Source organism: Glycine max, chromosome 5 (assembly GCF_000004515.6).
Source record: "Glycine max cultivar Williams 82 chromosome 5, Glycine_max_v4.0, whole genome shotgun sequence".
Taxonomy (NCBI): Eukaryota; Viridiplantae; Streptophyta; class Magnoliopsida; order Fabales; family Fabaceae; genus Glycine; species Glycine max.
This window is the reverse complement of record NC_038241.2, coordinates 35,833,641-35,851,254: the sequence shown is the minus strand read 5'-3', so window position 1 is coordinate 35,851,254 and position 17,614 is coordinate 35,833,641. Positions and strand designations below refer to the sequence as shown.

Sequence of the window (17,614 nt, the reverse complement as noted above, 5' to 3'; positions counted from 1 at the left end):
CATCTAGATAGTTTTACAGGATTAGAATCACTTGTGTCTTCTTTGAATTTCTTTTCCCATATTAGATAGGACAAATTCACTAAGAAGTTCACATTCTTTTTTCTTTTTTTATGAACAAGAAGTCCACATTCTCAAAACTATTCATGTTACAATTTCAATTTACATGAGACATTGCTGCCTCAGTGGGGTTGCTCTTGGCCCCGCTGCCATTGCTAATGGTCCCTACCAAGGGATTGACACCTTTTTTTCATTCCAAAAATGCCCTTTTCGTGGAAACACGATTCTATTTGTACAACTACACAACGAAATTGGGTTTTTGACTTTTCGTTATGTAATGGAGGGTGCGAAAAAAAACACAATAAAAACACAATTTCATTGGATTAAGTAGGGGTGAAAAAAATGTATACAATGAAAATACGATTGATTATATAGTGTACAATAAATCACATTTTTGTTGTGTATATATATTTTTACCGCCTTAACGGAAACATGTTTTCATGCGATCTGGAGTTGGTGGAGGTACACAAACCAAGGGAAGAAGTTGCGGTGGTGCAATGGTGTTTGGACACGATGGTGAGGACACGTGGTGGTGGCTGGGTTAGTGAGAGGTCATGCACTCGAATCTGGAGCTGGGAGCGATGCCCGACGGTGGTGGTGGTGCGTCCACATCTAGTTGGTGAGGTGGTGGCATAGTGAGGGGATTTAAAACATACATCAATTCTAAAGAGGCCATTGCCACCGTCATCCAAGATAAACCCTTCCCCGTCAACCACACAATGGGATCTACCTTAAACAACAATGAAGAGGTGTGTTAGGGTTAGACAAAGGGAGAAGGGTATTTTAGTATGTTTAAAGTTTCTTATGGATACAAGAAGGAAAAAAGGGATGCAAGAAGCAATTGCCTTGGAAGCAAAGAAAAAAATTAGCCTTACCCACCGACCTAAATAGCAAGTGAATTGAAAGGGTATAAAAAGAATAAGACGTAAGTAGGAAGGAGAAAGTGGTAAGAAAAGCCGATGTCCCCTCCCAGAAGCTGCACAACAAAAACTCCTTAAACCTCTCCTAACACCCTAACTCTCACCATTCCTTCTTCGTATTCTCCCTCCTCCATTTCCTCGCTCCGCGTAAGTAAGTTCAACCACTAACAATAGAACCAAAAATAAGATCTAAGCAATTCCTACTTCTATTACCACATACTCTTCATTCTTTGTTTCTAATCTCTTACTGTGATTTTTCCAAGGTTTGTTCCTTCGAGAATGGCATCACCAGCAATTTTGAGAAGGAGAAGTTTAATCCATCAATACTTGAATAACTGTTTTGCTTCTTCTCCGTCTCCTAGTAATCGCTCTCTGGAACGCGCTATAGCTACGACGTCATCTCTGTTTCCTTGTAAGCACGGAACGACGCCGTACAGAGATGACTTGTTCAATCCTTTCGGATTGGGACAAGTTGTTCGAGGATTCGGGAGCGCGGTTCCGTGGGACGCTTTTTCGAGACTGAACGCGCCGATAGGTGTGCGGTGGTTGTCGCAGTCGTCGGCCGCGGCGGCGAAACGTCATCAACCGGATAAGAACGATGAGACGGTGGCGAAGAAGCGGAAAGAAGCGTCACCGGAGGAGTGCGATCAAGCCGTCGAAGGCTTGACCACTGCGAAGGCCAAAGCCATGGCGAAACGGGCGCAAGAAGAGGCGCAGAAAGACCTGCAAAGCGTGTTGCGGAGAGTGTGGACTGCGTTTTTGGGAATCGGTCCTGCGTTGAGAGCTGTCGCGTCTATGAGTAGGTCCGCATTTACGGTTTCATAAATTACGCGAAATTGCATTTACTGTTGATATTTGTATGTGATTTAGATTTTAGATTGAAGTCACGGTTGTGTTTGGGTTATAGCAATTACAGTGAGGCTTTTGAAATTGTAGTGTTGTGGCTGCAATTGCTATTTGCTGTTGCAGATTGAAATTTGAAACGGTGAAATGTTTGTTCGTTGGTGATTTGGCGTTTAGGTTTGCTGATTGTTGCATTTACGGTTGAGAGTGCATTTGATTTTAAATTGAGGTTACAGTTTTGTTTAGAGTATAGAAATTGCAGCTCGGGCTTTTGAATTTGTTAGATAGAAATTTGAAGCAGTGAAATGTTTATTCGTCAATGGTTGGTTATTTGGTGTTTTGGTTTGCTAATTGTTGCTGCTGCAGGGAGGACTGGGCAAAAAAACTGGTTCACTGGAAAGGGGAATTTGTGTCGACCTTGCAGCATTATTGGTTGGGTTCTAAGCTGCTGTGGGCTGATGTGAGGATCAGTTCCAGGTTGTTGTTGAAGCTTGCGGGTGGGAAGAATCTCTCCAGAAGGGAGAGGCAGCAACTGACGCGGACTACTGCCGATATCTTTAGGCTAGTTCCTTTTGCTGTTTTCATTATTGTTCCCTTTATGGAGTTCCTCCTGCCTGTGTTTCTAAAGTTATTCCCTAACATGTTGCCATCAACATTTCAAGACAAGATGAAAGAACAGGTAATTGCCAAGAATTTTTTGGCTGTTTGCTGTTATCTTTGCTAGTTCAAAATAAACTGTTTAAAATCTTTTGTCCCATTCCATCTAGGATTTGGCTTCTCCAAAGTGAGTAAGGATAAATTAAGTATTTTTAATTGTTGAAGAGAAAATCAATGGTGTATATTTCAACACATCCTTGATTTGTGATGCATGTGCACGTAACCGTTAATTTTCTTATCAACAACTGAAATCACTCACTTTAAAAAGCCGGATTCTTCATTCTAATACCAAGGGAAATAGAAATTCTATAACTAAGCAACTGCAAGGCTTGTCCTAGCCTGTGTTGAATGTCCTATGTAAAGTATAGCTCCCAAGGATTAATATCAACATAATGTCCATTTTTTACCAAGGGTATGTTTGGGAATTAGGTTTTGGAGGGGAGGACAAATATTTTATTTTTAAATTAAGAGAGTTATATAATGTTTATAAAAAACAAAAGATTAACATATTAAATTGATGCTAATCTATCATTTTATTTCTTTTATTTTAATTTTTTTTTTATCAAATTAGAGAATTTTTTTGAAATAAAAATTTTGTTCTTCCTTCCCTTCTCTTCTTCTTTTTTTTTTTTTTTTGCTCAGCAAAAATAGATAATATATTAATTGAGTACCAGAGGTACTAGATATACAAGTAAAATATAAGATCAAAGGCTGATGGTTTCATTAGCGGACTAATGTAATCCTAATAGAAACCAAAGCCTAGATTACAAGTGACCTGTATTTTGCAACTATGCCCTGTACTGGCAGCAACTAATACACAAATCCTGATCTAAGGTTGCTGGACCAGTGATTGTAGCTAATGTTAAAGTCCTTCTCTAAATTCCGTAGCCACGTCCACAGTAGAAAAGATGCATCATCCATGATTTTATTAGCATCGAATGTGTCATCGGAGAAGATTATCTTATTCCGCTGCTGCCAAATCGACCATGTAAGAGCCAACCACCACCGCCTCCACCTGTCCCTCCTAACTCCCTGAGTCACTCCATGTATATGTTGTAGGAAATGTTGTTTTGGGTTTTGCGGAAAAGGGCCGACATAGTTCACCCAAGACAACGATTCCCACCAAAGAGGAATGACTTTGCTACAATGGAAAAACAAATGTTCTGTGTCCTCCTCCATGCTGCCAAACTTCCAAACTTCCAAAATACCCTAATAATCAGCATCTTTGGTTGAAAATTGTATGTGAGCTTGCACCAATATATGTTCTATGTTCTCTGGCAGCCACTGGTAACAAATATCCTCATTAGAAACCATTTTTGTGTCTCTATCTGTAGTGTGCATTATTTTTTATTTTTTCAGTTACCATGAATATGTGGGATTTGATTGCCCATTGTAGGGTCTTTGGGTGACTCAGTTGCTCAATGTGTAGGAAGCATTGAAAAGGAGACTCAAGGCAAGAATAGAGTATGCAAGGTTCCTTCAGGATACAGTCAAAGAAATGGCAAAAGAAGTTCAGAACTCCCGCAGTGGAGAACTAAAGAAAACAGCTGAAGATCTTGATGAATTTTTAAACACGGTTAAAATTTCAGTTCAAAGAATTGTTTATCAATCTTTCTTTCTGAATGTTTTCCTTAGTTTGTCATTTTTATGTTTTATTTACTTTCTGCAGATTAGAAGAGGTGCAACTGTCTCCAATGAGGAAATTTTGGGCTTTGCTAAGTTGTTTAATGATGAACTTACTCTAGATAATATAAGCAGGTTTGTTTCTTAATCCTGTTTCACTTCACTATGCTGTTTTTCTCAGTTGTGAGGTGGTATGATGACTTATATTGTGTCTTTACTGCTCATAGGCCACGATTAGTCAATATGTGCAAGTACATGGGAATCAGCCCTTTTGGCACTGATGCATACTTGCGTTATATGCTAAGAAAACATTTACGGAGGTGAGATGCATTTTATAATGCATGTTTTTGTAACTTTTTTCTTTACTAATTTTAATTGCTAGTTGGGGTTTTATCTAAATTATTTGTAATACAATTAGGAAAATGAAAAAAAAATCTCTAATTAAAAAAAAAGATACCTTGTTATTAGAAAAGATTACCTCCCCTTACTATGTCATTAGGGTACAAAATAAGATAACAAATTATCTTTGTGAATTATATTATTCAAATATAAATACCAAAAGATTGAACACAATAAGAGTATTCCTATATCTTGTGGCTACAACAACAACCAAAGCCTTATCTTAATAGATAGGTTTGATTTCATGAAACAAATAATGTCATTGGGCTCAATCAAATATCAAATTCCTGATAAATCCATTGATGCAACTTTGGTGCCCAAATTGGATTGGAATTGGACCTATGTTTGGGTTGGAGTTTAATGCTATGTTAACTTTTGAAAATTGGTATCATCATGCATGATTAAATTATTACAAGAATACTTTCTTTCCATTTATTTAAGGTTGGATCATTTAGAGAGGAATTTTATTTTAAAAAAAGAAAAAAATTGGAGACAAAAATGTAGGCCTATAAGATTTGGTACAAATTTAGGTTTGAAATGTAGGCCTTGTTCCTTCTTAATCTCTCATTAATATATTGCTTCAAACTGCTATTATATGCTACTGCATTCATTTTCTGATGCTATGACTATAATTAGCATCATTGGTGACAAAAACTCCACAAAATAGTTTTCTTTTTCACCTTTTTAGATTATTTACTTCAATTTACCATATAACTTGATGAACCTCGTAATTGTGTTACTTGCAACATGTCCCCCTTTTGTTAGGATTAAGGAAGATGATAAATTGATTCAAGCAGAAGGTGTGGATTCTCTTTCAGAAGATGAACTTCGGGAAGATTGTAGAGAGCGAGGCATGCTTGGGTTGCTTTCTGTTGAAGAAATGCGCCAACAGGTTTTGTGTTGGAAACAGTTCATGATTTGTGTTCTATTTGAGTACTGGATCTTGACGAGGATATTAAAACCTCAGTTTTCTTGAATATCAAATGTTACTTTTGTGTTTCTATTCTAAAATTTGTCAACCTGCCTGTGCAGCTTCGAGATTGGCTGGACTTATCTCTGAATCACTCTGTTCCATCATCTCTTTTGATACTTTCAAGGTAATTCTACCATGGCTTCCTCCCTCAGTCCCTTGATGGGGCCAAATAATAAGTTAAAGAAAAAACCTGCTGGATATGTATTTTGAAATCTCACTCGATATCCTTTATAGGTCATTTACTGTGTCTGGGAGATTGAAACCAGAAGAAGCTGTACAGGCTACACTTTCTTCTCTCCCTGATGAGGTTGTAGATACTATACAGGTTACATCTTTGCCCTCTGAGGATTCTGTCTCAGAGAGGAGGAGGAAATTGGAGTTCCTTGAGATGCAAGAAGAACTTATTAAGGTAAACTATGGAATTGCATTGCTCTAGATACTTATCCTGTTAAAAGGTATCTTTGTTGTATTAGGATGACATTGACAAGGTTATTCTGTTTGATAGTGTTTGATATTTGCTCTGGTTCATATGAGAAGAATCTACTAAAAAATACTAAATGATCAGTGACATAAAAAGAATTATTTCAATATTTTGTTTGACAGAATTCATTGGGAGTCTAATTAGTAAGTTTAACAAATGTGTGTTGGGTGTTGATATGCTAGAGTTCACCATAAAGTTCATTTTCTGGTTTTAAATAACTATTGATGAAAATTAAGTAGCTTTCTTTTGATCTAAGATTCCATTTTACCAAAAAACACAATGCGTAACATAGTATTATAAATAAAATGCAGGAGGAGGAAGAGAGAGAGGAGGTGGTGCAGGCAAGGATGGAGAATAGTTCTAGTCAAGATGATAAGGCCCTGAAAGAGATGAATATTTCAACAGCAAAAGAGGCTCACCAACTTGCTAGAGACAGAGCATTTGAAAACAAAGAACAACTTTGTGAACTTAGTCGTGCATTAGCTGTTTTAGCTTCTGCATCGGTGAGAATTTGATATCTAAAAACATTCACTTCCTTTAATTTGGTGAATTGCTTTTTTTTATTTTGTATAATCTATACTATTTAACATTAAGCTGTTTAATGTGTGCTTTTGTCTTTTATTCTGGTGGCAGTCTGTAAGTTCAGAGCGTGAAGATTTTCTTAGACTGGTTAACAAAGAGGTATGTGTGAACTTTCAAAGTTCATCATTTGCTTTTACATCTTCTATAGATTGCATTAAATATTTTTTGGGGTATGCTAAAGTTTTCATGCACTACATTTTTTTTTTTTTGATCAGCCAAAATAAGTATATATATATTAGCAAAGTACCAGAGGTACTAGAATTACAAGCTAAGATTCTAGTCTAGTTCAGCACCATAACAATTTGGTTGCAGACCAGAATAAGTTTCATATTATAAGACTAATACAATTATTGAACCTAGATTCAAATCCTCATCTGCGGAAGAATCCTTCAGATAGATTTGATGACCACTGATTATAGTGGGTTGTGAAATCCTTCTCAAAATTTTTGAGCCAAGTCCATAACAGAAATACTGCATCATCCACCACTTTATTTGCGTTGAAGGCAGAATTGGAGAAAACTATACTATTTCTGTGCTTCCAAATAGTCCATGTTAATGCTAGCCACCACCCCTTCCATCTGTCCAGCTGTATTCCTTCAAATGCTCCATATATGTGCTGAAGAAAATGATGTCTTGGGTGATGTGGAAAGACACCCACCAGATTTACCCAGGACAGCATTTCACACCATATAGGAAACACTTTGCTGCAGTGAAAAAACACATGACCTGCACTCTCCTCTATTGTTCTGCAGAAAGGGCACATAAAATCTTGTAGCTCCACATGCTTTCTCCTCAAATTGTCTCTTGTTGGTAGCCTATCTTTGAGTAACCTCCATGCAAACACAGTTACTTTAGATGGAACCTTCACCTTCCATAGCTCCTTGAACTCTCCGTCCTGGTCCTCCTGTAATAAGTCCTCTCTAAGCACATTGTAGGCACTCCTAACCGTATATTGGCCACTAGAATCTGCCACCCAAACCCACTGGTCAGCCCTGTGGGACCGAATTCTGTTCCCCTCAAGTTCTTGTAGAAATGATACTGCCATATCTATCTCATTGTCGAACAACGGTCTCCGCCATTTGAAGTCCCATTCCCACCCTGAATCCTTGAATTCTCCCATTTGCTGAATGAAATAATTTTGCTGAACAGATATACTATAGAGCCTAGGGTATTTCTCTAGTAATCTGTTATCTTCCCCTAACCAAGTGTCCTCCCAAAATTTAAATTTATCCCCACGTCCAACCTTCCACGCTATCGAATTATTTAGCAATTGACCCTGTTGAGGATGCTGATCTACAATCTTCAAGTCCCTCCACCATGTAGATTCATTATTGGCTGACCTTGCTTCACTCAAATTCCTCCACCCGCCATACTTTGATTCTATTACCCTGACCCACAACTCCCCCTGATTCTGAAAAAGCTTCCATTTCCATTTTCCCAACAAAGATAAATTAAACGAGCTAATATCTTTGACCCCCAAACCTCCATCTTCTTTTGGCAAGCACACCGTTTCCCACCGGATCCAAGCTATTTTGTTTTGCTCCGACACTCCCCCCCATAGAAAATTCCTCTGCAACCTTGTTAACTTGTTCACCACTTTTTTGGGCACCCTGAAAAATGAGAAAAAATAAATAGGAATAGATGTTAGCACTGAATTTATGAGAGTCACTCTCCCCCCAAATGACAGGTGTCTTTGTTTCCATCTCACTAGTTTTCTCTCGCATTTAGTAATAATAGGGTCCCATGTCTGACATCTTCGCGGATTGGCCCCAATGGGTAGACCAAGATAGTTGAAAGGAAAAGACATCAAGCTACAATGGAGGTAATTGGCTGCATCGCTTATCCATAAGTCTGACACTCCAAAAGCCCCACAGCTACTCTTAGCAAAATTGATTTTTAAGCCCGAAGCAAGCTCAAAAGCCCTCAAGATGGCTTTAATAGTTCTAACATTCTCCATAGATGCCTCCCCAAAGAATATTGTATCGTCCGCATACTGGAGGAGGCTAATCTCCACTTTGTTTGTTCCCACTAAGAATCCCCTGTATAACCTCTTCTCTATCGCTTTGGACAGCAATCCATTAAGACCTTCCGCAACAATGTTAAATAGTAGAGGTGACAATGGATCTCCCTGTCTAAGTCCTCTTTGGGGTGAGAACTCAGATGAAGGACTACCATTGACCAAGACCGAGACCGATGCTGATTTTAGACATCCAACTATCCATTGGATCCATTTGGTGCAAAAACCCATTCTTGTCATCATATAAGTCAAAAACTCCCAAGACACAGAGTCGTATGCCTTCTCATAATCTACCTTGAAAATAAAGCAAGGCTTTTGACCTCTTTTGGCTTCTTCAACCACCTCATTTGCAACCATCACGCTGTGAAGCATATGTCTACCTTGAATGAATGCTGACTGTCTTTCATTAATGATGAGATGCATAACCTTCTTCAACCTGTTAGTCAGAACCTTGGCAAGTATCTTATATGTACACCCTATCAATGAAATTGGTCTATAATCATTCAGCACTTGGGGATCCACTAGCTTCGGAATTAGGGCTATAAAAGATGCGTTCAATCCCCTCGGAAAAACTCCATTAACATAAAACTCATCAAAAAATCTTAGGAAGTCTGTTTTGATGATATCCCAAAATTGTTTGATGAATTTAAAATTAATTCCGTCCGGGCCCGGGCTTTTATCACTTCCGCAGCTCCATACTGCTCTTTTGATCTCATCCTCCTTAAAACGCTCAACCAACATGTCATTTTGCTGTATGTCAATGGACTGAAAGCAAATACCATCTAACGTTGGTCTTGCTTGTACATTTTCCTGGAAATGCTGTAAGAAAAACCTCCTGATTTCCTCTTTAACTATTGCTGGCTCATCCTTCCACAATCCATCAATCATCACTCCATTCAAACAGTTAACTCTACGCCTGGAATTGATCATCAGATGAAAATATCTGGAGTTACAATCACCCTCCTTAATCCACTTGGATCTCGCCTTTTGTCTCAATAAGGACTCATGTGCTTGAGCTGCCTCCCATAATGCCTGTTGAAGCTGCTTCCTGACTATCAATTCATTATGATCTAACTGTCTGTCATTTGATTCTTCTTCCAACTTATTCAAGTCATCTTCGATCTTCTTGTATTTCTTGAAAGTATTCCCAAATTGTTCTCTGTTCCATACCTTGATCTTATCTTTGAGGGTTTTAATTTTCTGTTTTAGCACATATCCCCCCCACCCACTCAGATGATTAGATGTCCAGCTATCTTGTACCAATTTCTTGAAAGAATTGTCTGAAAGCCAACAATCTAGTATTCTAAACGGCTTTGGCCCCCAATCGACACTCTTAGATGTAAGCAGAACAGGACAATGATCCGAGAAGTTCCTATGCAACGTGTGTTGGAAGGACCCAGGCCATTTGGAAATCCATTCAGGGGAGACGAAAATTCTGTCCAGCTTGCTCTTAGTAGTACCATTCGGTTTGAACCATGTAAATCTCTTTCCCACCCATGGCACTTCTTCAACCTCCAACTCCGCGATCCAATCATTAAACTCCCTTATACTTCCATCCATCATCCCCCTTTGACATGTACCCATTCTTTCTGCAGGTGACCTGATATTATTAAAATCCCCTAAAATGCACCAATATCCTCCAGGGTTTTGATCTTTCAGTTGCTTCACACTGTCCCACAGCACCCTTTTATTTTGGAGATTTCACGGTGAGTAGATGTTAATAATGTGCACTGGTTGTGTCTCCTGGTGCCACTTCCCAATCAACATTATGAATCCAGCTCCGGTATATCTGCTTTCTACCTTGAAAGATCTCTCACTCCAAATACAAATAATTCCTCCTGCTGCATTAGATGAGGGGCATGATTCCCAGCTGATTTCTGCATCCCCCCACAGTGCTTGGCACATTGACTTCTCAACAATCTCCTTTTTGGTTTCTTGTAAACATAACATATCAACATGATGCTCATTGACCAACCTCCGGATTGCTGGCCATTTAACCCCCCTTCCAAGCCCTCTTACATTATAAGAAATAATATTCATTGAGTCCGCATCTTGCTTCCCAATCTAACTGCCTCGATGTTATCTCTTTTTTCCATTTCCACTATCTGCTGAACATAGTTCCTCTGTGGCATTTTAGTAGTCACCCCCAATTCTGTGGCCAAGCTCCAAATCTCTTCTGCATGTTGATTAAGATTTCCTATATGATTTTCTTCCTCTAAATCTTGATCTTGGTTTCCTGCATAATTTTCTTCCTCTGGCCTTACTTGTGTTAATAGCTGGGCTTCCTGCACTCTGTTATTGCTTTGAACTTCTGCTTCCTTTTTATTTTTCTCCTGCTGTTTTGGATGTGGGTGCGTTTCTGCTGGGTTTATGACTGCCCGTTGTTCATGGGCATCAGGCTTTTTGCCTCCACGTTTTCGTGAATACACCAGCCAAGATTTGTTTTGGCCTGTTATATGACTTATTGGGCTTAGTTGGTGGGGATAACCTAACTTAGAGGGGGTGTAAATATCATAGCCCAAATCTGTTAGCCCTTCCACTTCCTTATCACGTGACCTATCAGCTGCAGTTTTAAATCTTCCCAAATGTTCAACGTTCACCTGCGCCTCCTTATTTCCATTTTCGTGAAACTGCTCTAAGTCATCAGAGTTGACACACACCTCCTTGTACCAGCTTCCCCCATCTAGATGCAAAGATGTTTGGTTGGTCTCCTCCTCCAACCTGCCATGCATCTGCAACGCTATGGACGTGGTCTGCACTGTGTCAGACTGTGCATGCAGCTGGACCTCGTCTTTGTCCTTTGGATCAAGTCCGTCGGAATATCCGTTGGTTCCATTCTGTGAAACCGCCCTCACCCTGCCCGTACTGGTACCTTCGGCCATCTTTTCCGGTGACCCGTGCATTGCAGCTGTCGTCCGCTTCGAATCCTCTCCGATCTTGCCTTGCGCGAAGCCCCCTATTGGGTTTTCCGCCACCTCCTGCATACCATCGTTCCACCGTTTCTGTGAGTCAGCTCCCCCCTTGGTCGCCGTGCAAACCGCTGTTGGAGTTTCCGACGATCGTTGCATGTCATCGTTCGGCGGTTTGTTTGCTCCCGCCGACCTAGGTTCGCCCTCCTCTCCTTCTCCCGACTTAGTTGAGCCCCCACTTGCTGCCCCGAAATTAGCCGCTATGCCCTGGGTTCGCATCATCTTCCTCCACGTCTTCGAGCTAGTTTCGAGCGGCGTTCCGAGTTCACTTTCGTCCGAATAAATCTCCTCGGATGAACTAAATTCATTCTGTCGCCGGCACTGGCATCTGGCGCATGATACCCCACTTTCTTCCACTATGTGTACCACAAAAGTCTCCCCTTCTATCTGAACATTCACATCGTGCTGTATAAGAGGCTTCCACGGCGTTTTGACTAGTATTCTTGCCCTGTCCAGCTTCCTTAGATCCTCTACATCGTCATCAGCCTCCACCATATCGCCAATGGACGACACTATCTGCTTGATATGAGGTATGTCCCAAGCCATCAATGGTATACCCCAGCAATGGACCCATGTCAGTCTGTACCCGGGCCGCAACTTTGGATTCCATTTCTCCAAGGAAGTGAACAGATCACCCCATCCTGTATCTCCTTCTTCCATGACTCTCAGCGCTTTTTCTTCAGTAAGACCCAGGATCAAGACCAAATCATCCCCAATGTATTTCGGTGATATGTTTTCTCCGATATCCCATAACATCTCATCCTCTATTCTATCAAACATAGCCAAGTTTTTTAATCTCCCCACCCAAGCCTCCTGAAGCCATTGCTGCCCTCTCAGCGGAGTGTCAAGGATCACCGATGACCGCGAGCTGTAACCAATATATTTCTCCTTATCTGGTGTTCTCTTCTGTCCTGTTACTGGTATGTGTCTTCTTACGACCTCCGCATACGACCCTTGCTGTGCTCCGATGTTCTCCTTTGGCTGCATTCTGAGGTACGTGTCTCTATTTACCTCCTTTCGTTGTTTAGAGTCAGCTCTTCCCCTAGCCGTTGGTGGTGACTTGTCCCATTTTGCTCTCCCAAACTTAGGGGTGTTGACATACATCTTTAACCCTCCAAAGATCATACTGTCTAGCTTCTTTTCCACCTGATGCACATCTCGCAGCCCTTTGAACCTTACAAACCCATATCGCTTTCCATTTCTGTTACGTTTCCGGGATATGAAAATCTCCCTCACGTCTCCCACCTGCTTGAAGTGAATCCACAAATCTTTTTCTGTTGCATCTTCGGGGAATCAAGTGAAGTAGAAAGAAGTTACATCATTCTTGTCTCTCCAATTTGCTCGCATGTAGCTATGATGGTTTCCTATGTTTTTCCGGTCGATGTTCAGGCACGGGCCCTCCGTCGTTTTCTCTCTGCCGCTCTCTCTTCGCTCTCTTCTACTCCTAACTCTCTCCCACCCACCATCTCTCTCTCTACTGTCTCTCTCTCACAAAGAAAGAACATCGCAAAGGTGTTTATAATATTATTTGAAATTTGTTGTGCATGCAAGTGCACTAACAGATATGTTTTTTTTAACCTCCACGTATATTATTTTTGGACAAAAATATCTCTAGTCTTTGAGTTTTAATCAATTAAAAAACGAAGAGGTCTTTAACACATTTTATTAAGGTGGTGTTTTTAAATTTAAAATTCATTAGTTATCCTATTTTTTTTTCTCGGGTATTAGCCTCTCTTCTGCTGTGAGAATCACCATGTCTACAATATACGTTATTATTTTTGCCCTTGTTCTCCTCTGCACCAGATTCATCCAATTTCATCATCAGAGGATAAACATGTTAAAAAGGAGAAAGGGAGGGGGGGGGGGGGGGGTCAGGTTTTGAGAGAGAGGTGAGGGAGAGGAAAAAGGTAAGAGAAAGAGGTTCGGAGATACAAAAGGGAGGGGAAAAGAAAGGAGAAAGATTGTTATATATATATATATATAATTATTAGAAGACTAAATACCAATAAGATTAAGTTGTTTGAAAAAGAAAACGGAGGAATTTGTTTTTGGTCCAAAACAAAAAGATGGAGTGCTAGCATCCATCAACGAAGACAGAAAAAAAGAGTAGCCTGTGTATATAATGAATTACTTTCTATAAGATGAATTTTTCAGAAAAGTCTTATTTTGGATTGAAAGTCTGTATCATGCTCATATTCTCATAAAATTTTATATTTACCTAAGAGCATTTTAGACTTCATTGAAAAATATTTGAATTTATCTTTAATATGCTTTGCAAGTAAGTGAAAACATTAACCTTTTTATTACAAATTTTTGTTTCAATTTTCAAATGATTGGCTTGAAAGATATACGGAACCATTGGTGATATTTCAAGTAGTCATTGTTTTCATGTAAGAAGTTATTGTGTGGTGTAACTAACTGTAATGTATCAAATCCTATTTTGGTGTTCTGGCAAACCTAGGCAGTTGTGGTAGCTGGGGCATGGTCAAAGATTATAATGAACACATAAAATATTTTTTTAAAATATTATTTATATAGAAAAATACAAGAATATAACCTAATTAAAGATAAGTCTACTATTGTTTAATACACAATTTTGTATGCTTGATATTATTATTATTAATAATAATATTATTACTGCTACCACTTTCAAATGTTTCTCTCTATTAATGTAATCAAACAATTATTCTACAAACAATTCATCTGTGACATTGTTAACATGTAGCATTTTTAACAAGTAGTAATAGTGAGGGTGAATTCTAAGTGTGGGGTACATGCCCCTTGCCCTATAATTTGCATTGTGTGACTGTGCACATATATTTAATCCATTTGCCATTCTTATCATTGGCTGTTTTGTATGTGTCCAGATAGAACTCTATAACAGCATGGTAGAGGAAGAGGGTTCAAATGGTAAAAAAGATGCCTTTAAGGCATATAAAGCTGCCCGAGAGGAACATGAACACGCTACTGAGTCGGGTGAAGGGGATAAGGTGTCATCAGCACTCATTGGGAGAGTAAGATTTCATTTTATCTAGTCTTAGCGAAAACCTAGAAACCAATTTTACACTTCTGAATTTGTAATTATTTGAAAATCTGTCAGGTTGATGCTATGCTTCAAAATCTTGAGAAGGAAATAGATGACGTTGATGCGAAAATCGGTGACCGTTGGAGGCTGCTGGACAGGTTTGCACTAGCTCTTCAACATTGTTATTTGGGGTGAGGGGAGGTATGATAAAGTTTAGGCAAAGTGGCCTGGTTGAGATGGATTGTATGATCAAGCAGTCCCTAAAGGGACCTGGTGCCTTTTGAGCTAAGGCTCTTTGACATTGCAATTTTCATTGGTCATGCTTTGTCTAACCTTATCAGATCTCGTTAAAGTGAAGTATGTGGTTTCATAATGCATTTGCATAAATTCAGTTTAGTGAAAAGTTAAACTGTGAATCTGTGATTGCCACTGCATGCTTGAATATACTGCTTCAAGTTTGCTGAATAGGAATCATTTGACTTAGTTGCTTTGAGGCTAGTAACACATGCTCCTTTCAACACACTCTATTATTGGTTAAAATTTATTGAAAACTATAAAATCAAGAGTAGAGCTCATTAAATAAAAAGTGAGACCCACAAATTTTTGTTGTTGGAATAAATTTCAACCAATGATAAAAATGTTTAAAACTCAAAAGGTGTCAGGGCATGTGTTGGCATTTCTGTAGTTGCTATTGCTCACATTTCGTTATTGGCTGGGATTCTTACTTCATATTTTCTATAAATGATTTGATGTCATAAAATGTTCTCTTTTGTAATTGAATTCTTACCAAAGGAGAGTGATGGGTAGATTAAGCCACAGAATGTGATTACTGTTCAATGGTGATTTGAATCAAGATATTGTAATTGTGTGAGAAGGGACCTTTCTGGGGTCTGAACCTGATATTTTAGTAAGAATAAGCATGTTATTGCATATACAGCCTCAGTAAAATAAGCATGGATAGAAGTCAATGACTTACCACCAAAGATACCATGCTTAACTTTCTCCTGCTTCTTTTATTCATATATAACCGCCAAGTGAGGCTGTTTTCAATTTCCCTTAAGGCTTTTAACAATTATAAATTTCACCAATGGCACTACTTTGTTGTGCTTCATAATCCACAAAGAATTTGTGTTGTATTACAATTTAAGTTCCACTACCACAAGAGAAAGATGTAAATATATTTTCATTCTATGTTAATAATAATATTGATTATAAGTTTCTGGCATTTGAATGACGAGGTACAAGTCTGAACTCATTTTCCAAGTTGCAAGCTTACCAATCAACTCTAAATGGGAAGAATACATTTCCACATTTGTTCTAAAAGTTGAATATTGTTTGGGATGTCAATGTGATTATTATTTCTCAGGATAAATTTGATTAGTCTTGTGCACAATTTCTTCTTGTTTTCCACTTATACATGCCTTGTACTTCATTGGGACAATCTATATATGTAATGACTTCTGTGCACAAGATTTAAGAGATATTTTTTGGGCCTTTTTGCAGAGATTATGATGGGAAAGTAACTCCTGAGGAGGTAGCCTCTGCTGCAATGTACTTAAAGGATACATTGGGAAAGGAGGGTATCCAAGAACTCATCAGCAGTCTTTCCAAAGATAGAGGTCTGTCATTTCTCTCACACATAAAGCTAATATATTTTTTTTTAATCTTATTAATTCTTGATTTTGTTTGCTATGTAGTGCATTCGGAAATAGTTTTGTTCTTTATTCACATAAAATAAATTCCAGTGAAATTTTCAAGGAAATTCACGTGTAGAACAATAGGTAACTGAACAGTATCGCAGACAGATCAACCAAAAGTATTCATCTATGAATATTAGCGGGATGGTTATGCCATTAAAGTATTATTCAGTGGGTTATCAAAATTATTTAAAAATTACTTTTAAAATGACTGGTCTTGAGATGTTACTAAACCTGTATTTTACCGCTTCTTTTTAAATCTAGTGTTACTATTTGCTTTTTAAAGTATGCGCCTAAACAAATTGGTCTCCAAATTAATGTTTACCCTACCAAGTTATCAACTTCTAAACAGTTTCATCAAGGACTGATGTTGAATACTTGTAATGTTTCTCTGAATAATATATCCAGTGACTATTTATCAAACTTATCTATTCTTTATGAAGATTAGTTCATGAAAACAATAATTTACGGATATCATTTTGTTGCTATAGATGGGAAAATTCTTGTTGAGGACATTGTTAAGTTGGGCAGTTGGAGGGAAGATGGTAATGCACCTGAAGATGATACCAGGGAGAGGGTATGATCCCATCATTTGACTTCCAGATACATCCTATTTGAGTTCCATGCCACAAAATATGTTGCGCAAATGTACTCTAGGCCATTCGAATTTTCCAGTCATTGATTTTTGTATTCATGTATTAATAAATAGTTCAATTGTAGCAGTCAGACGAAAATGAAGTGTGTGCAAGCTCTGTAAATTTTTGACAGCTGAGCACACAAATATACTTTAAATTTATAAATGATACGACACTTGGGCCTTGTTGGCTATTGGGGTGCATTACTGTACTAAAATTGAAATATAAGTGAAACACAATACTATTTAATAATTTGTTAACTAATAGCCTAAACACACGTTAAGAAATAAAAACAATAATTGTTAAATGAAAACTAAATCCCTTGGTATGTAGAAATCAAAACTTTTCATTTGATATTTACTGAGATCTATCTTAACAACTTTTCTTAATGTCCTTTGTCTCTTTTCACTCCCCAAAAACCATATAATTTATTTTCTTCACTGGTGCTTTTTACTGGTTTCTTTTATTGTGTCAAAATCATCTTAATTGTTTGTTATCTTTTTTTCTCAATTGGGGATACATTAATGTCTTCTTGTATACTATTATTTCATGTCATGTTCTTTCTTCTGTGATTATGCATTTCATCTTAACATTTTCATTTTTATTAATCTCATCTTTCTTCGTTTTCTCTAAATTTCAACATTTAGTATCATATAGTATGTCACTAGGACATATAATAAAACTTGCCTGAGTTTGGTAGTTAATATGTGGTCACAGATAATATTCACACAAAAAA

General features: G+C 38.3%; 1 protein-coding gene across 2 annotated transcripts; it reads left to right on the top strand.

Moving 5' to 3' along the window:
* Positions 1-498: 498 nt before the first annotated feature.
* Positions 499-17,071, top strand: LOC100809877 (mitochondrial proton/calcium exchanger protein). 2 transcript variants are annotated; one of them, XM_006580155.4, is made up of 15 exons: positions 499-1,124; positions 1,241-1,780; positions 2,187-2,499; positions 3,907-4,053; positions 4,147-4,235; positions 4,328-4,420; positions 5,265-5,391; positions 5,532-5,596; positions 5,707-5,881; positions 6,265-6,456; positions 6,587-6,634; positions 14,389-14,535; positions 14,622-14,704; positions 16,050-16,165; positions 16,735-17,071. In XM_006580155.4, the coding sequence occupies exons 2-15, from the start codon at positions 1,257-1,259 to the stop codon at positions 16,824-16,826; spliced, it is 2,211 nt and encodes a 736-aa protein (XP_006580218.1). In that variant the 5' UTR covers positions 499-1,124; positions 1,241-1,256; the 3' UTR covers positions 16,827-17,071. The 2 variants fall into 2 exon arrangements, with proteins under 2 accessions (XP_006580218.1, XP_003524999.1); XM_003524951.5 differs by having other exon boundaries at positions 500-1,128.
* The last annotated feature ends 543 nt before the right edge of the window (positions 17,072-17,614 follow it).

Coding starts and splice junctions, on each gene's coding strand:
- LOC100809877 (XM_006580155.4), top strand. CDS start 1,257: ATGGCATCACCAGCAATTTTGAGAAGGAGAAGTTTAATCCATCAATAC. Junction 1,781..2,186: donor GCTGTCGCGTCTATGAGTAG/GTCCGCATTTAC, acceptor TTGCTGCTGCAG/GGAGGACTGGGCAAAAAAAC. Junction 4,054..4,146: donor TTGATGAATTTTTAAACACG/GTTAAAATTTCA, acceptor TACTTTCTGCAG/ATTAGAAGAGGTGCAACTGT.